This window comes from Bos indicus x Bos taurus, chromosome 10, assembly GCF_003369695.1.
Source record: "Bos indicus x Bos taurus breed Angus x Brahman F1 hybrid chromosome 10, Bos_hybrid_MaternalHap_v2.0, whole genome shotgun sequence".
Taxonomy (NCBI): Eukaryota; Metazoa; Chordata; class Mammalia; order Artiodactyla; family Bovidae; genus Bos; species Bos indicus x Bos taurus.
In genome coordinates this window covers 55,956,483-55,974,134 of record NC_040085.1, presented here as the reverse complement: position 1 = coordinate 55,974,134, position 17,652 = coordinate 55,956,483, and the positions used below count along the sequence as shown (strand labels likewise).

Below are 17,652 nucleotides of genomic sequence, written 5' to 3'. Positions count from 1 at the left end.
AGAATTATATCTAACCTGGTATATCTAATTGTATTTATATCTAGTGATTATATCTAAAGCTGCTGTAAATATTCACACACAGGGCTTTATGTAGACCTATATTTTCATTTCTCTAGGAGTGGAATTTATGATTACAAGGTACACATAACTTTATAATTAACAGCCAAACTATTTTCTAAAGTAGCAGCATCATTTTCCATTCCTAACAGCAATAAATGTATGTCTCAGTTGTTCCACATCCTAGGCAGCACATATTATTGTCAGTTGATTTCTTTAAAAAAAAAATTCTAATTATGTAGTGTACTAAAGATATAATGTACTATCTTATTGTGCTTTGGTTTGCAATTTTTCCCAATGACTAATGATGTTGAACATATTATTTGTCATCCACATATCTTCTTTTGTCAAGTGTCTGTTTAAATTTTTTGAGTTGTTTTCTTATTATTCATTTGTAAGACCTCTGTATATTCAGGATACAAACCCTTTCACAGTACATCTTTTGTAAATGTTTTCTACAGGTCTGTAACTTGTTTTTTAATTTCCTTACAGTTTGTTTTGAATAGCAGATATTCTTAATTCCTCTAAAGTCTGATTTTTCATGTTTTATGGTTTTTTTTTTTTTGCTTCTAATCTCTTTCCCTAATTCAAAGTTACAAACTATTTCTAAAAGTTTTAATGCTTTAGATTTTTTATTTATATCTCATCATTTTGAGATAATTTTTGTATATGGTGTGTGAGGAATGGCTCAAGGTTGATTTTTTTGCATATAAATATCCAGTTGATTTATAGGGTTCTTGTAAGAATGAAATAACTTAAGGTATGCTAAATTCCTGATGCATAGTAAATACTTAATCAATATTAATCTGCTTTATCCCCAGATAATTATCTCTCATCATTTTCCTTATTGTTCTGAGCAAGACTGGGGAGATGGCTCTGTCTGCCATCTAGGGTGAATCTATGCATTCCCATCAGGGACTTCTTATAAAATGTAGAGGATTCATCTAACACTTAATTTTTTAAGTCAGAGCATGGTAGTATTTTCCTCTCTTATTATGAAGATTGGGTCCTTAACACATCAAACTAAAATGCTTGCTAAAGATTGATCTTCTTCATGGACACCCAGAAGTAAGAATTCCCAAGTTATTCAGTTTCATTATTCAAAATATAAAGACTGCTACATACTCTCTATGTATGCAGAAATGCCTCTTTTCTTTTCAATTTAAGAATTTGTGAAGAACTCTTGGATTTATTTAGGGGCTGACGATTCTGCAGTGTGGTTGTAACACAGCCTCTTCCACTGAGTAAGTTTTCTCAGGCTGCAACACTAGAGTCTGATCCTCAGCTGGAAAAAGAGGTCTCACTTCTAAGAATTCACAAGGATTCATAGAAGGACACACTTTCTAGGAAATATTACATTATGTTTCTCTAATTTGGGCATTTGTCACTGCTGACATAGCCAAGGAAAATCAAAGAAGGGAATGGCTTATAAAAATATTCACAGTATACAGAGGGAAGCTCAGTGCTTTTATGTCAAATTCTCCTTTGTCCACAGATGTGAACTGGGGCTCCTCCACGCAGGCTCTTTCCTACATGAGCGCTTTAGACAATGCTCTAGAACTAACCACAGTGGAAGACCATGTGAAAAACTTCAGGTAAAATTGGTTTCTCAAGCATCCTGGTGTCATTTCCCATTGGAAGCAGCTTCCCTCTATGGGAGACAAATGCACATTGATACGCTTTAGGGGTATACTCTTAGATAGGTAATCTTACAAAACTGCCACATTTTCACAACAGCACCTCCTGTGAATGAGCGCTTCTCCTCTTCCACTCTGAGCTATGCCCACCCCCAACTCTAAATTCTCCTAGTGCTGGCTTTCCCCTTCCATGTACAGATAGAGAGGGGATCTCAGTGACGTGATTTCAGAGAGATGTCCCCAAATCCCCACACACTTTAATTGTTGTTTCTGTCTCCATATAGCTTAAGGCTCTGTGGCTTACTGAATTCCCTTAGGAGAAGTTGTACTTTAAGCTCTTCTTTGGTTATATGTTAAGTGGAACTTCAAAACACAAGCTTTGCACGGAGGGTGAAGGAAAATAATATGAATATACTGGTTGGAGGACAGGTTGTACTGAGGATTTGGGATAGGGTCATGTTCAGAGGAAAAAGACAGGGGGACAGTAAGGACCTTTTCCTTACTTTACATGCTTACTATCACTAACAAAACTAAGAATACAAATTTGGCAAGATTGGCAGGAAATCACGATGATTCAAGTCGTCTAGTGAGGGACTTCCTGGTGGTCCAGTGGTTAGGAATCCACTTTGCACCACAGGGGGCGCGGGTTTGATCCCTGGTCAGGGAACTAAGATCCCACATGTTGGGGGAGCAACGAAGCCCACGAGCTGAACCCGTGTGCCACAGTGAAAGATCCCACATGCTGAAACAAAGATACCATGAGCTGCAACTAAGACCTGATGCAGCCAAATAAATAAATACTTCTTTTTTAAAAAGAAGAATAAAAAAAGGACTTCTAGTGAGAAACTCAAGAGATATTTAGGAGAGTGGTTGCCCCATCTTGCCAAGCTTTCTGTACCAGCCCGTTCCACTGGGGGTGGTTCTGGACTCACAGGTTTCTTGTCATGATCAACTCTCACATCTTCTCTTCTCCATTTTCAGGCCCCAGTGCATTGTTTTAACAGGGGGACCCATGACAAGACCTGCTCTCTTGGATATAACTCATGCCTTTACCAAGAACAGTGGCCTTTGCATCTGCTGTGAAGTCTTTGTGGTAAGAGCCACTTCATCCCTTGAAGGTGCCTTTTCCTACTTGTTCATTTGTGTTGCCTTAGGGGAGCCCAGCAGGTATGTGCAGTGATAGGAGAATGGTAATGCAGTTTAGAACAGGACCCCTTTCCTTCATTCATATACCAAGGACTAGCAGGGGCCCATGATCCTGAACTTAAATAAGTGGATAAAGTGTGTTTCAGATTTCACAGGAGACCAACTAAAAATGATAATATTTCCCATTGATGGCCTTTGAGTCAAGAAAAAGAGAGCCAGCTCATAAATAAAATGAAAATATTTGGGGGGTGATAACCATTCTCAGAAATATGAAAGGATAGAATGAGCTAGAGAGCACTATTATGTAGATTAACTGATGAGGAAGAGCCAGACGCTATGGCCTTAAATGAAAGCAGGTAGAATTTAGATTAAATATTTGAATAAACTTGATGATACTACAGATATCTAGGGAGTTAAACCAAGTTTTCCATGCCTTAGATAAACATTCAAAGCGGAATGAGTTCCTTTTTGTTCAGGAAGTATGTGGTAGACTAAGAATAACTTACTGGTGTTGTTTCCAGGAGGTATTCAAAGTAGATGCTAAACACTTAACAGTAATTATTGACCAGTCACTATCACTGCTCTCTAAAGTGAGAAGAAAGCATTAATATTTTAACAAAATAATAAGTCTAAGTCCTCCAAATGAGCCTACTTCTACTTGTATTCTCACAGTGTGCTCTCATGCACACACTGTGTGTGTGTCTCCCTGTTTCTCTCCCTCTGGGTCATGCACACACACCACTCAAAATCCTCAGCCGTGTCCATGTATTATGATCATACTTACCTATTCTTCAAAGTATTTTCCTACAGTTTTTCTTATTTCAGTCTACATAACAGTCTAGTGAGGAAGAAAGGGAAAGAAGCCCCATTTTCATTACACTGATTAGAAAAGTGAGATTCAGGAAAATTCAATTATGCACAGGGTCACAGGACAAGGAAGTGGCAGAGTCGGGATATTGGTCCAGGTCTTTGCAACCACATGGACTGTAGCTGCCAGGCTCCTCTTGTCCATGGAATTTTCTAGGAAAGAATACTGGAGTGGGTTGCCATTTCTTTCTCAGAGATCTTCCTGAGCCAGGGATCAAACTCATGTTTCCTGCATTTCAGGTGGATTCTTTACCAGCTGAGCCACCGGGAAAGCCCTTAGAGTTGGATACCACTCCCTAAACTTCCAATACTTGTCAGGGAATAGGGTGGCCAGGAAGCTGTGTAACCTAGCCGGGGTCAGTCGACTGTCCCATGATGCAGGGGTTAATTTACCACATGTCATTGTGACCAGCACTTAAGCATCTTTTAACACTTGGCAATGCTCTAAATGCAATATGAAGCAAGCTGGTCGATCATATTCTCTTTCCTCAGTGTTTATATGATAGTAACTCAAACAATATAACTCAATGTAATTATCCCATAGAGGGTAGAGGGAATCCTACTGACTACATAAGATTGACAGGTTCAATAATGACCAACGGGGACTCCAGAGGATTTTAGAAAATCTCATCAAGCACCCTACTCCCATATTATCAACTTTGGTGCCCTGGATTAGTGGATTTCATTTTGGCCAATATAATACCAAAGCCAGTTTTGGTGAAATATGCAATTTGGGGTATTTTTGTTCTCTAGTAATTTAGAGAAAATTTAATTTAGCAAGCCAATAAAATATCTCTAGGAGGAGTGGAGAAATGAACTGAGAGTATAAACAGTCATATATTGGCAAGGGACACAAGGTCTTTTTAAGAGATATCACTTCAAATTAACCCTTTGCTGCTTTAACTATAATAAAAGAGTATGGTTCTGGAATAACATTTCATGTGAGACAGGTACTTAAGCCTGTTCCTCTAATGGCCCTGGTTGCTTGACATGTGTATTAGACTACTTCCTACATTACTGTACTTACTCTCTGAGTAAGGCCCAAGAGCCTTGCTCCCAGGTGCTAAGATTCTCTTTGGGACAGAAAATAGTCACTGTATCAGTTAATGACTTTTCAGTTAGTTACTTTCTGTGAGCTCCTGAGACTGCAGATGCTGTCAGCATTTTTCAACTCATGCTCAGTCCTCAATCATCTTTACAAAGAAACAGATGGAAAGGGATGTAGGGAAAGTCAACATGACATTTTTTTTCCTCCAAGATGTGGTGATTGGTGATTTGGCCGACCTTGTGGAAAAGGTTAAATGGTAACAATGAGGTTGAGAGATAACAATTTAAATTTTAACTCTAGAAAGCTCATGCTCATGGACTTTTGAGACACTCAGTTAAGTTCTAAATCACTGTTTTGCCACCTATTAGCTGGGATTCCCTTGGGCACACAATTTAACCTCCCTACGCCTTAATTTTTCTCAGGTATAAAATGGGAAAAATAATGATGGTGACAGCACCTGTGTTTGTTACAGGGTCATGAGAATTCTGGAAGATAAGCTTTCTAGCATTCAGCTCAGAGTCTGTCAAACAGTAAATGCTCAATTAATTTTATTTGTTATTGTTGGTATTATTATCATGGGATATTTTTGATATACAATTGTTGCCATTTTCATTCTGAAAATATACCTTCCTCCACAGAAACCTAAAATACCCTCTCTTAGTGAAACCAGGTCCAAACATTGGATTGGATCTTGGACTTCTAGTTATTCAGCAACTTGATCAAGTTGAACAGTTAGATGTGCACTCCCTCCCAACGAGTCACAGGGCAGCAGGCTCTGTGCTCCATCCCTCTGCTGACCTCCAATTACTTGTCATCTGCTCCTCCCAGTAAGGGGCAAGACGAGGAGCTCATAGGCATTTCATTGTTGGTGGGTAGTGGGAAAACACATGCCCTATCCTGCAGACAGGCATTTTTAAAGGGACTAGATGTTGTAGCCCTCAAAACTGCTGAAATTGAAATTAAGAATTATACTTTTGCTGGGTCCCAAGTCCAGTAGCCTTCCAACTATTCAACTAATGTTCCACTCACCCGTCAGAGCTTCTGCCTACCTCTTGCCTTTTTCTACAAAACTTAAAGATTTCAGAAGAGGGACCCTTCATCAGGACAAACTGGGGGATATTTTTTAAGGAATCTGGCTTGGTTACTTAAAATAATGTCTATTTTTCTCCTTTGGATTACCTTATAATAAGTTAGTGATATATCCCAGGAGGCTTTCTATTCAATATGTGTGATTTTCTTTTTCTTGTGTGCTTCACTCCTTTCACCACACGAAGACTAGAGGTAGGATTCCACCTTCGAGCATCACCTCATGTTTCTGAGTGTAGCCATCTTCAGTGCGTTTGCTATGCTATGCTATGCTGAGTCGCTTCAGTCGTGTCCGACTCTGTGCGACCCCATAGACAGCAGCCCACCAGGCTCCGTCGTCCCTGGGATTCTCCAGGCAAGAATACTGGAGTGAGTTGCCATTTCCTTTTCCAGTGCATGAAAAGAGAAAAGTGAAAGTGAAGTCGCTCAGTCGTGTCCGACTCTTAGCGATCCCATGGACTGCAGCCTACCAGGCTCCTCCGTCCATGGGATTTTCCAGGCAAGAGTACTGGAGTGGGGTGCCATTGCCTTCTCCTCAGTGCATTTAGCAACAGGCAAATATGAAGTCAAGGGTTGTGATTTCCACTAATTGTACCATATGTTCAGCGGCATAAAAAAACACTGCCTTTCTTTGTCAGTCAGTTTCCTCACTTATTTATAGTAGCTGGAGAGATAGTAATCATTGCAGATAGCTTAGTTTGGATTCATGTACCCTTAATTCTCTGAGTAGGGCTTCCCTGGTGGCTCAGTGGTAAAAGAATGTGCCTGCCAATGCCAGGAGACATGGTTTTGACCCCTGACAAATGGAAGAGTAGAGCAACTAAGTCCATATTCCACAACTATTGAGCCCTTTTGGTGGCTCAGCAGTAATGAATCTGCCTGCAAGCCGAAGACATGGGTTCAATCCCTGATTCAGGAAGATTCCCTGGAGAAGGAAATGGCAAACCACTCCGGTATTGTTGCCTGGGAAATCCTATGGACAGAGGAACCTGATGGGCTACAGTCTCTGGGGTCACAAGAGTTGGACACTACTTAGTGACTAAACCACCACCACCATCAATTCTCCAAATATACTATTCAGTTTAAAAATCACACAGCTCATCATGTGAGAAGGCATGCTGTTTCTAGGCATAGCTGTCACTTACTCATATACTTCTTAGTTTTACATTTAAAGGCAGGTTTTTTTTTTTTTTTTTTTTTTTTTTTTACTAAAACAAATAAAAGACAAATATACATTAAAGATGGAAAGGAGACCAAATTGATCTGGGATTTAACATGCTCATCAGATAAAGACATTATTGCCAAAAATGCAACACTTGCCTCTTTTCTATATTTTGTTTCTCTTAAGACTGCAAAGGGCTTTCAAGTTTACTGGCATCTTTTATTAAGTACACTGTATTGTTTTGGCTGAAAACTAAAGATTTTGTAAAGCTTGCTTTTATTTTTCATTTTGAAGCATTAAGAAAAATATTAGCTTAAATACATGAAATTTACTTTTTTGTGTGTTGAAAGTCATTGAACACTGACAATTTCATATGAAGAAACTATAGTCAGTAAAACAACACCTGTATACTACTTCTCTAATTAACAACAGTTAACCTTTTTCTTAGATGCTTCCACTCACTTTTTAAATAAAATAAAACATTACCGATCAAGCTAAAGTCCCCTTTATAGCCACTCAGCCTCATGGCTCTCTTCCTCTGAAAAGGCAATGTTATCTGACTTTGATTGGTGTTCTTCTAGTCATTTCACCTATGTATACAAAGATGTAGATCTATTTTGATTAATATTTGCCTGCTCATTATATTCTTTAAACCTGATTGTCCTGTTCTCTCTTCTCACTGTAAAGAAAAGGAATAACATTGGACCAACTTCCTTACGTAGATCCCCTTTTAACAAGTTTTCACCCTGTTACCCTTTCTCTTTTTTTTTCATAAAATTTACAAAATATCTTAATAAAACCTAAAACTCTCTTTGAATTCAAAGAATCTCTTCTCTTGTCAAGGGAAGATAACCCAACTCTGTGGCTTATGGAGGGCAGTTCAAGCATAGATAAGCATGGAAAACTAAAATTATCATTTTTTCTTCTATCATCATCCTTTTAATCTCAACTTTCACCTCCATCAAAGGGAAAAAGCTTTTTTTTAGATGCACATATTCTTTATTAGTCATTGAGTTTCTGTAACGATATTAATAAAATAATGACATGACAAAATACAGGGAGAATGAAGTGACCTGTAAGTGGGCACTAGGATCATGACGAGTTAAAATATACACCAAATCAGAAAGGGAAAATTTTTCTTTCCCATAGTTCCAGCCAGAGAGGCAATGAAAGCAAAGACAGAGCAAAAAGATCCTTGATGTTTTAAAATATAAGAGTTGGAAAGAACTCCACATTTGACTCAAATTTCTGTATTTGAGCCCAGTAATATTGGAAATCCTTTGCAAATTCTTTTTCATAATATACATCTATTTGAAGTAGTGTCACATGAATTTATTCTCCAGACTAAATAATTAGAATTCCTTTAACCCTTTCTCTATCAATGACAAAGTCATAATATATACAAAATTTTAAGAGCTTCTTTGTTCAAATCCTGAATTAACTTATATACTCATATTTTGACTCCTAACTGAGCTAATCTCTATAATATTTTAATTGGGTGATAAAATCCATTTTTTGTAACTATTGATGTATTTGAACGTTGAAAAATTAGATTCCAACATGTCTTACCTTTTTGTTAGCTCACTTTTCCCATACTATGTCTGTATTATAGCCTTGCCTCACATTAATAAGTGTGCTACAAGGATAATGTAATTGCTTTTAGCAAACAGAGTCTCTGCATGAAATATTTTTATAACTTCTCAATATGGCAAATTTAGGCATTAAAGTAAATCTCTCCGTCACAATCAATGTTTAATCTGGATTTTTTTATTACTAATAGATATACATTAAGCTATATTTATTTAAATAAATGCCAGTTTCCCCAGAGGTTCAAAGTCATTGTGAACTCAATATGCCAATGGTCTGATACCTTTCCTAGCTGTTGGTTATTCTTCTATCTCATGGTTATTGTTACCATTCAGCTTCCCTGAAGAAAATATTTCTTCTTTCTTTTGCCATTGATGGTGTCTAGAATCCCAAGAAGTACTAGTGGTTGAAATGCATTGACAGGATCCTGAGCAAAATTTGATCTGTAATGACATATCTTTCCCCAGGCTAGGTCTTCTGGTTTAATAACTACCCTTCCTATGTAACTTCTCCATCTTCACTGGAAGTTCTTATTATTTAACTGTAAAGTAAGTTATCCAAACTGCTTTAATATGTTGTTATGTTCTAGAAAGCATTCTAGTAAAAATATGTACAAAAAGAATCTGACCCAATTTAAATAGAATACTAAAATGGAAGTGACCCCAAATTACATCTAGTGTTATATAATAGAAATGTAATATGTGCCACAAATGTAATTTAAAAATTTCTAGTAGCCAATCAAGAAAAGTAAAAAGAAACAGGTAAATGTAATGCATCCAGATCATTATTTCAACATTCAATGTATATAAAAACATTAATGAGACATTTTACATTCCTTTTTTTTTTTAATATACTAAGGCTTCAAAATCCAGTGAATGTTTTACATTTCCATTACATCTTTTTTTTTTTTTTTAAACTTTACATAATTGTATTAGTTTTGCCAAATGTGGACCAGCCAGATTTCAAACACTCCATAGCAACATGTGGATAAGGGCTAATCATACTGAACAGTGATGGCCTAGACAATTTTCTTATTCTTATAAAAGTGAAAGTAAAGTGAAAGTGTTAGTTACTCAGTCGTGTCCAACTCTTTGCAACCCCATGGACTGTAGCCTGCCAGACTCCTCTGTCCATAAAATTCTCCAGGCAAGAATACTGAAGTGGTAGCCATTCCCTTCTCCAGGGGATCAGCCCAGCCCACTAGGAAGATCCCCTAGAGATGCAGGATTGAACTCCGGTCTCCTGCATCACAGGCAGATTCTTTACTGTCTGAGCTACCAGTGTAGAGCCCAAATCAAGAGAAAACAAAGGGCACACCCAGGGTATCGGCTAGTCAGTTTCAGAGCCAGATCCAAGCCATACACTCTGCTCCCAGTTCAGCGCTCTTTCAGCTCTATTGTAGAACACCGGTGAACTTAGGTCTGGGACTTAATTGAGATTGTGAGCACTTATTTAACATAATAAAAATCAACTTTGGATGAGAACTTACAACATTCCAGACGTCATTCCAGATACTTTATCATGACTATTTGAAATGACCTTGCAGGATAGCTATTTGATCCCTGTTTCTGGAGTAGTGTATCAAAGCTCAGACATCATTAATTACCTCCAGAGTGGCCAAATGAACCCAGTTATATCTGATCAAAAACCTGGTATCTTTTTCATACATACCAAGCCTTTTCTCTCTAATCCAAGACCCTCTAAGACTATGACTCCAAGAATGGTCTGAGGATGAGCAGCATCAGTGTCATCTGGGAGTTTGTTAGAAACGCAGAATCTTCAGCCCTGTTTCAGTTCTACTCAGTGCATTTTACCAAGATCTGAGGTGGTTAGTAAGAAATCTAAAACAATCCAATAAAATATTTCCATCAACTGAAAGGATTTTTCAGGAAAATAGTAGATTTGTACCCTTGTCAGGCACACGGTAGATAATCAGAAATACTCTTGGGGTTGACTTGAAACATGCAAAGAATAAAACTAGCTTGGACCTCTAAGGAAGGAGAAACAACAGAAACTTTAATTAAAATGAGTTTCCAGAACTCAGATCTTGAAATTTTAAAATGCTTCATCTACCACCACAACACCTGCCTCCTTCTCTCTTAATCTCTCCTGTTCTTCCTATGCCATAGGTATGTGAACATCTATTTCCACTAACTTTATTGAGTAATGGCAAATGTTAATTTGAGTAGGAATATGTCTACATTGGGCTTCCCAGGTGGCGCTAAAGGTAAAGAACCTGCCTGCCAATGCAGGACATAAGAGACGTGGGTTTGATTCCTGGCGCAGGAAGATCCCCTGAAGGAGGGCATGGCAACCCATCCCAGTATTCTTGCCTGGAGAATCCCCATGGACCGAGGAGCCTGGTGGGCGACAGTCCAAAGGGTCACAAAAAGTCAGACATGACTAGTGACTGAGCACACACAATGTCAATATTACACAGAGAAAAGTGATACAAGGGTGTCTTCTCCACATCAAAAAACAAAGAATGGGCCTGATAGAATTATCAAGATGTAATTGTTCCTGCTAGGATCTGCAACTCACCACATTTTGGCTCCCAAGAGTACTGTCACATTTCTTGAAACTGGGCTCTAGCTGAGGCTTCCTTGGTATTCATAAATGTGGGTCTTGCTATTTAAAAAAAATTTTTTTATCATACCGCACAGCCTGTGGGATCTTAGTTTCCCAACAAGGGACTGAACCAGCCCCCTGCATTGGAAGGCAGAGTCTTAGCCACTGGATCACCAAGGAAGTCCCTGGCTCTTGCTATTGAGTCAAATGTTGATGGTGTATTTATCCTGAACCTCATCAATCACATTTTCTGTATTTTTTCTCATCTGCCATCAGCTCTTTCTTTCATTTGACATGAGGCAGTTAATTAAGCTGGTGCTAATACATCTAGACATTCTGCATGGAAAGTGAGTAACGTGAGCAGCCCAGATTCTTTCCAGAAGGTTGAGTGTCTGTGAAGCCTGTTTAGTGAGGTGTTTTCCCCTCTTTCCCATTTCTTAACCCAACAAGGCATTGCTGGCTATTTTTGTCCTTTAGAGAATAAAAAGTTCATGTGTTACCCACATATAACAGTTCAATTATCAAGCAAAAATTGTAGCTTTATTCTGTACATTGAAAAGTTTTCCAGATTTTATATTTCTTTTCATTATATTCTCAAATTATTCTCCTAGTATCATTCAAGGAAAATGTATTTGTTCTAATATGTTGATCAAATAAAGCATTGAAAAGGGGAAAAAAAAAAAAGAAAATAACAGCAGTGTGATGTATAATAGCAGGGCTTCTAACCAATATTTCATTGTGTCATACAGGGACCACGCAAGCTGTGTGTTAAAGAGATGAACAGTGGCATGGCAAAAAAGCAGGCCTGGCTTATAAAGAACAAAATCAAGGCGTTTTATGCAGCAGTGGCAGCAGATTGTTTCAGGGATGGTGTCCGAAGTCTCCTTCAGGTAAGGCTGGCATTGAGGGAATAAGTACAGAGGCTAAAGACAATTAGCACTCCGTGGTAATGAAGCTCCCAAATGGAACTGTCCAGTTAGGCAGATGAGCATCAGAGATCAATACAGATGGTTAAGGAATTCATTTTGAATTCCTGGGGATAGGCAGAGCTAAAACAGAAGCAGAGAGGTTCTATTACAGTGAACTATGAGTGATACACTGGAAATGGAAAATGAGGTTGCCTTTGGCCAACAGCATATATTCTGTCTCATACTTATTGAAATGCAAATTTGTTCTGATAGTTGACGACATTCAAGATCCTATTAAAACTTCAAACTATTTTTACATCTCATACTGCATATAGCGAGGCTCAAGTCAGGCATTCTTTTACTTTTTTCTTTTGCAAATAGTGTGAGAGCAGCTGCAAGACTGGACTAAATAAATGTCTGGTGATCTGGGCATAAAATCTCCCTCTCCTCCTTAATTATTTCCAGAATGTTAAATAAAATGTAATAATCTCTGTGGTTTAACACTAAAGCTCACAGTTCTTCCATCTTTTCTCCCTTATTCTTTCCTCTCCTTTTATAATACATAGAATCTTTCCCTAGTTCTGATTTTCTAAGTTTAAAGTGCCAGAGAATTCTAAAACAATCCAGGAGAACCTCAGAAAGTGCAGGGCTTGGCTTTCTAATAATTTGGACTTCAATATTGTTGGAAAAACCTGATTGTACATATACTAAATGATATATTTAGCTTTCAGAATTGCCATCTACAGGAGTGTCAAAATTCAGGATTGCATCCAGTTAACACTGATGGGTTTACAGGCCAGAAAGAAAACACATGAATTAAATTGTAATATTTTGGAGAATAAGAGTTTTTGCTGCATTCCTGTCTCTAGTACCCCCAAAGAACAAAGTAGCTGTACATATGCAGAAACCATTTCTGAAAAACCTATTACCTTCTTCTGAATACCAATGAGCCTCTTTTCACGTTACTAATTTGATAAACTGGAAATAGATGTCATTGCAAGATGCTGATTTCCCTTTCAGTAGCAAGTTATTTTTCAGTAGCTCTTGGGTTAAATGAGTTGGGAAGGTTACACATTTAATACAAAATTATCATGGAAGGTTAGTAAAATAATAAGAATCTCAACTAGGAATGAGACAACAAATACAGAATAAGAACATGAAGAGGGAAGACACTGGCATGTAAAACAATTCACCTATTAATCCAGAAGAAATTGCAAAAAAAAAAAACAAAAAAAAAACTTGACATGAATTTCTTCAGAGAAAAACAGAATAAGAAAGGTCATGTCAAAAAGGGCAGGACAGCGTAGTATTAAAGGAAGCACTGACAACTATACCATTTTGAATAAAACCTTCTTTGCATCTAAAAAATTATGATATGAATGGCCATGTCCTCAAATCATAGTCATGGAAAACACTACTTCCATACTGCCATGCCAAGGGCCAGATGACAGGTCTAAGGAGCTGTTCTGCTACCTGTACATTTCCAAGGACAACACACGAAATGAGGAGGAGGCAAAGCTTATTCCAGGAACCCTCTCTCAGTGCCTATCTTTTTTTCACTTGCTGCTGTCCCTTCAATGTCCCACTTTTATCAGTTGTGTCACTATTCCCATGACCCAGAATATTCTTCCTTCACTTCCGCTGCTCCCCTTACTTTCACTTGGCAACATCTAACCAAACTGCCAGATGCAAAACAAATGTCAGCTCTCCCAAGAAACCATTCAGGAAATTTTCCCTTACACGTCCACGTGATTTCTTACTGCCTTTGCACATTAATGATTTGTATGTAATTATGTGTATGTATCTGTCACCTCAATCTTACTCTAAACTCCTTCAGGCCAAAGACTGTGTCTCCCTGCTCTCTCACAGCACCTAACATAGCACTTTGCAATGAATAGGTGCTCAGCAATATTGCCCGATTAAATTTAATTAACTGGAAGCCATATCCTGTCATCTAATGGGGGGAATGAAACTTCTGGTATGGAAGATGGCTATTAATGATACCGTCATGTAAGAGGATTAGATTCTGGAAACATAGCTCAGTTATTCTTCAATAAAAAATGTAAGTAGAAGTTTCAGTGATTCTTCTATATAGGAATTTTCCAAACATGGATTTTATTGCTAATGACATTATGGATATAGCAGGTGGAAATGAGCTTTGAACCACTAAGTTACAACACGCATGCCAACAGTTAAGCCAGCCCTCACTTGATTTTAAATTATTGAACCATTTTAATGAGTGTATCAGAAGAAATGCAAATGACTGCTAATTTAGAAAAGCTACATTTCTGTCATCTAAAATCCATTTATGGCTGAGATGATTTAGAACTAATCTTTCTATTTTATGCTTGGGTACGGGCATGAAGGACATGCACTAAAATGTAATCTAATCTTCAGAACATTACTTCAGTGCTCTTTTGGACATTATTTTTCATTTGCAGAGGTAGCTTCCTGGTCTGGTAAGAATTGCCCATGTGTTTATCTCCTCTGTTTAGGCCTCGGGCTTAGGAAGAATGAAACCAAACACTCTGGTGATTGGATATAAAAAAAACTGGAGGAAGGCTCCCCTGACAGAGATTGAAAACTATGTGGGAATCATACAGTAAGTGATGGCTTTCAAGACGCGCTCTTGTTTGTAAAGCACTAACCAGGGCAGTACATAACTGACTCTGTTGTACAGAATAAATTGCCCAAGAAGATGATGTTCCCCTGGTACTCTGAACTCTTTAGCAAAGTGGAAAAACACTGCCAGTATGAAAACTTGAGGGAATCGTGTCATCAGAGGTGGGGGGTGGGGGGGGACGGAAATTCAGTGTCAGAGAAAAAGGTAAATATAAAGAGTTACAATCTTAAAACCTATTTACAGGACTAAAAGGAGAGGACAATTAGGTAAGGAAGGAATTGCTTTTTCAAAACAGTTGGAATCTTGGGTTGGCTGGTGTGCTCAACTCAGTGATCTTATCTCGAGCCTCACTTCTCCCTTTGTGATACAAGGATCCACATGGCAGGTGCCTCTGACAGGTAAAGGTTAGTTTATGGGCAAAAAGTGAGTTTAAAATGCGCGTGACATCTAATATCTAAAAATGGAAGAAGTCGTGGGATAGGGATAATAATGCTAATCCTTAAAAGACTAGTTGGCACCAAGGCTAATGTCCTTAACGTGAATTATCCCACTTAATTCTCACAAGAAGCCTTTGAAGTAAGGACTATTACTGTTCTATTTTATGAGTAGAGACATAGACATTAAAAATTAAGTAAAAGGCAGAAAATGACGAGTTTTACAAGAGACCTAGAATTCTGACCCAAGACCAACCAAGTTCAAAGTTTAAACTAACGAACACAATGCTATGCAACCTTCAAAAGCACATGTATACCCAAAATTTTACCTGGCTTGGTTCCTTCTTTTAAGTAAGAGAAGACAAATACTATCCATACAGAACAACTCAGGGTGTCCTCAGTGACAATTCTAGAAAATTGAGCTTCTCTTCCAGGCTTGAAAATACTTAACCAGCTTTGTCTCAAGGAGGGTGATATTAGCTAGGCCTAATGCCATCTTTTGTGTCAATAGCTCAGAAAGTGGAATATTTCCTCTGTCTGATTTCATACCACAGGGTAGAGAACATGCCAAGAAGTCTGACTGCACTTAGGATTCCATAATACACAGGAAAAAATTCCTTTCCCCTTCAAAGCAGGTATATACCCAGTGCTTCTTATACCAGGCTCTGTCTTCTGGCCTCTCCTAGAATGAGCATCACATTTACCATTATTTGGGGGAGATTTAGGGAACACAACAAAATATCCCCATATTAGTTCTATTAAAAAGAAATACAAGAAAATAATTTTCATCTTCTGAAATTATATGCATTACTGATCAAACAATCGTTTAACAGTCCTCCTAAGGTGGGGAACCCATGTATTAAATGCATCCTCCTGAACTGTGTTCCCTAAACATATGACATCTGGATGCCATGTGCTGCTATCTGGCTCCAACTGGTACTCTAAGGTCAGTAGGTTAGAGCTAAACCAGGTGATCAGGGACAGAATTTTGCCAGGCTTAGCAAACAGCTTTTTGATATATTTAAAATCACAGTTAGTTGCTGACCAGACATTCTTAGAAATGGACTAGATCCACACTCTGTTATCCTGATTCTTTAGTAAGGTTTCATCCTCATCTTTAGGAACAAAGAGGGGTGGAATAAAAAGGAAAAAATATGTGAATCTTCAGTCAAAGAGTCCATAATGATATATAAAATTATCTGAGTTCATCTTCCAACCCCCCCTACCATCTGAAATATTCTAAAATTTCAAATTACCAAAATAATCAAACCCAGTAATATTAAGCTGGGGAGACTCCTGGCTTTTATACAAATTAATAATTGGTAATAAAAGTTAGTGTTAAGGTGGATCAATTTGTACTAGTATAAAACTTAGCTGGCTTGATAAAGTGAAGTGATTTTATTACCACAGCAAATGGGGTCAATACAGAAGGAAGACAGTCAGATATCCATTTTGTATTTCTCTAACTTTTTCATTTTGTTTTTTTAATGACTTAGAGCACAGTATTATTATTAACATAAAGGGGTATCACTACAGTAGTATAGTATTTTATTGATACCATTTTGTTTGAGTAAAAGATTTTAAATTTCATAATATTCATAAGTATGATTTAATTTTAATTAGACTCTGTATTCGTTTTCATGGGCTGTCATAACAAATTACCTCAAAGTTAGTGGCTTAAAACAACACAAATGTGTTAGCTTACAAAAGTGTAGGTTAAAAGTCTGACTGTCCAAAAGAGAAAGAAAAATACCATATGATATCACTTTTTTGTGGAATCTAAAATGATACAAATGGACATATTTACAAAACAGACAGACTCACAGACTTAGAAAATAAACTTAAGGTTACCAGAGAAAAAGGAGGTAGGGGAGAGATGAATTAGGAGTCTGGTATTAGTAGGTACAAACTACTATATATAAAATAAACAACATGGTCCCACTGTATAGCGTAGGAAACTATATTTAATATCCTGTAATAAACTAACAGTTCGGTTCAGTCACTCAGTCGTGTCCAACTCTTTGCGACCCCATGAACCACAGCACACCAGGCCTCCCTGTCCATCACCAACTCCCAGAGTCCACCCAAACCCATGTCCATCAAGTCGGTGATGCCATCCAGGCATCTCATCCTCTATTGTCCCCTTCTCCTCCTGCCCTCAATCTTTCCTAGCATCAGGGTCTTTTCAAATGACTTAGCTCTCCACATCAGGTGGCCAAGTATTGGAGTTTCAGCTTCAACATCAGTCCCTCCAATGAACACCCAGGACTGATCTCCTTTAGAATGGACTGGTTGGATCTCTAATGGAAAAGAATATCAATATATAACTGAATCACTTTGCTATACACTGAAAACTAACACAACATTGTAAATCAACTATCCTTCGATTAAAACAAAAACAGTCTTATACCAACTCCCTGGGCTGTTTTCCCTTCTGGAGGTTCTAGGACAGAATTCCTAGCCTTGCCTTTTCTAGGTTCTAGAGGCTTCCCACTGCTCATAGCCTCTGTCTCCATCTTTACAGCTTTT

General features: G+C 38.0%; 1 protein-coding gene across 5 annotated transcripts in view; it reads left to right on the top strand.

Annotated features, from left to right (window-relative positions):
• The window catches only part of SLC12A1 (solute carrier family 12 member 1), an 88,041-nt gene that overhangs the window by 43,129 nt on the left and 27,260 nt on the right, over positions 1 to 17,652 (top strand). For all 5 annotated transcript variants that reach the window (XM_027554077.1, XM_027554078.1, XM_027554079.1 and 2 more), the window contains 4 exons: positions 1,553 to 1,652; positions 2,676 to 2,787; positions 11,908 to 12,048; positions 14,562 to 14,668. In XM_027554077.1, coding sequence (XP_027409878.1) covers positions 1,553 to 1,652; positions 2,676 to 2,787; positions 11,908 to 12,048; positions 14,562 to 14,668 — 460 coding nt within the window. The remainder of the gene's footprint in view (positions 1 to 1,552; positions 1,653 to 2,675; positions 2,788 to 11,907; positions 12,049 to 14,561; positions 14,669 to 17,652) is intronic.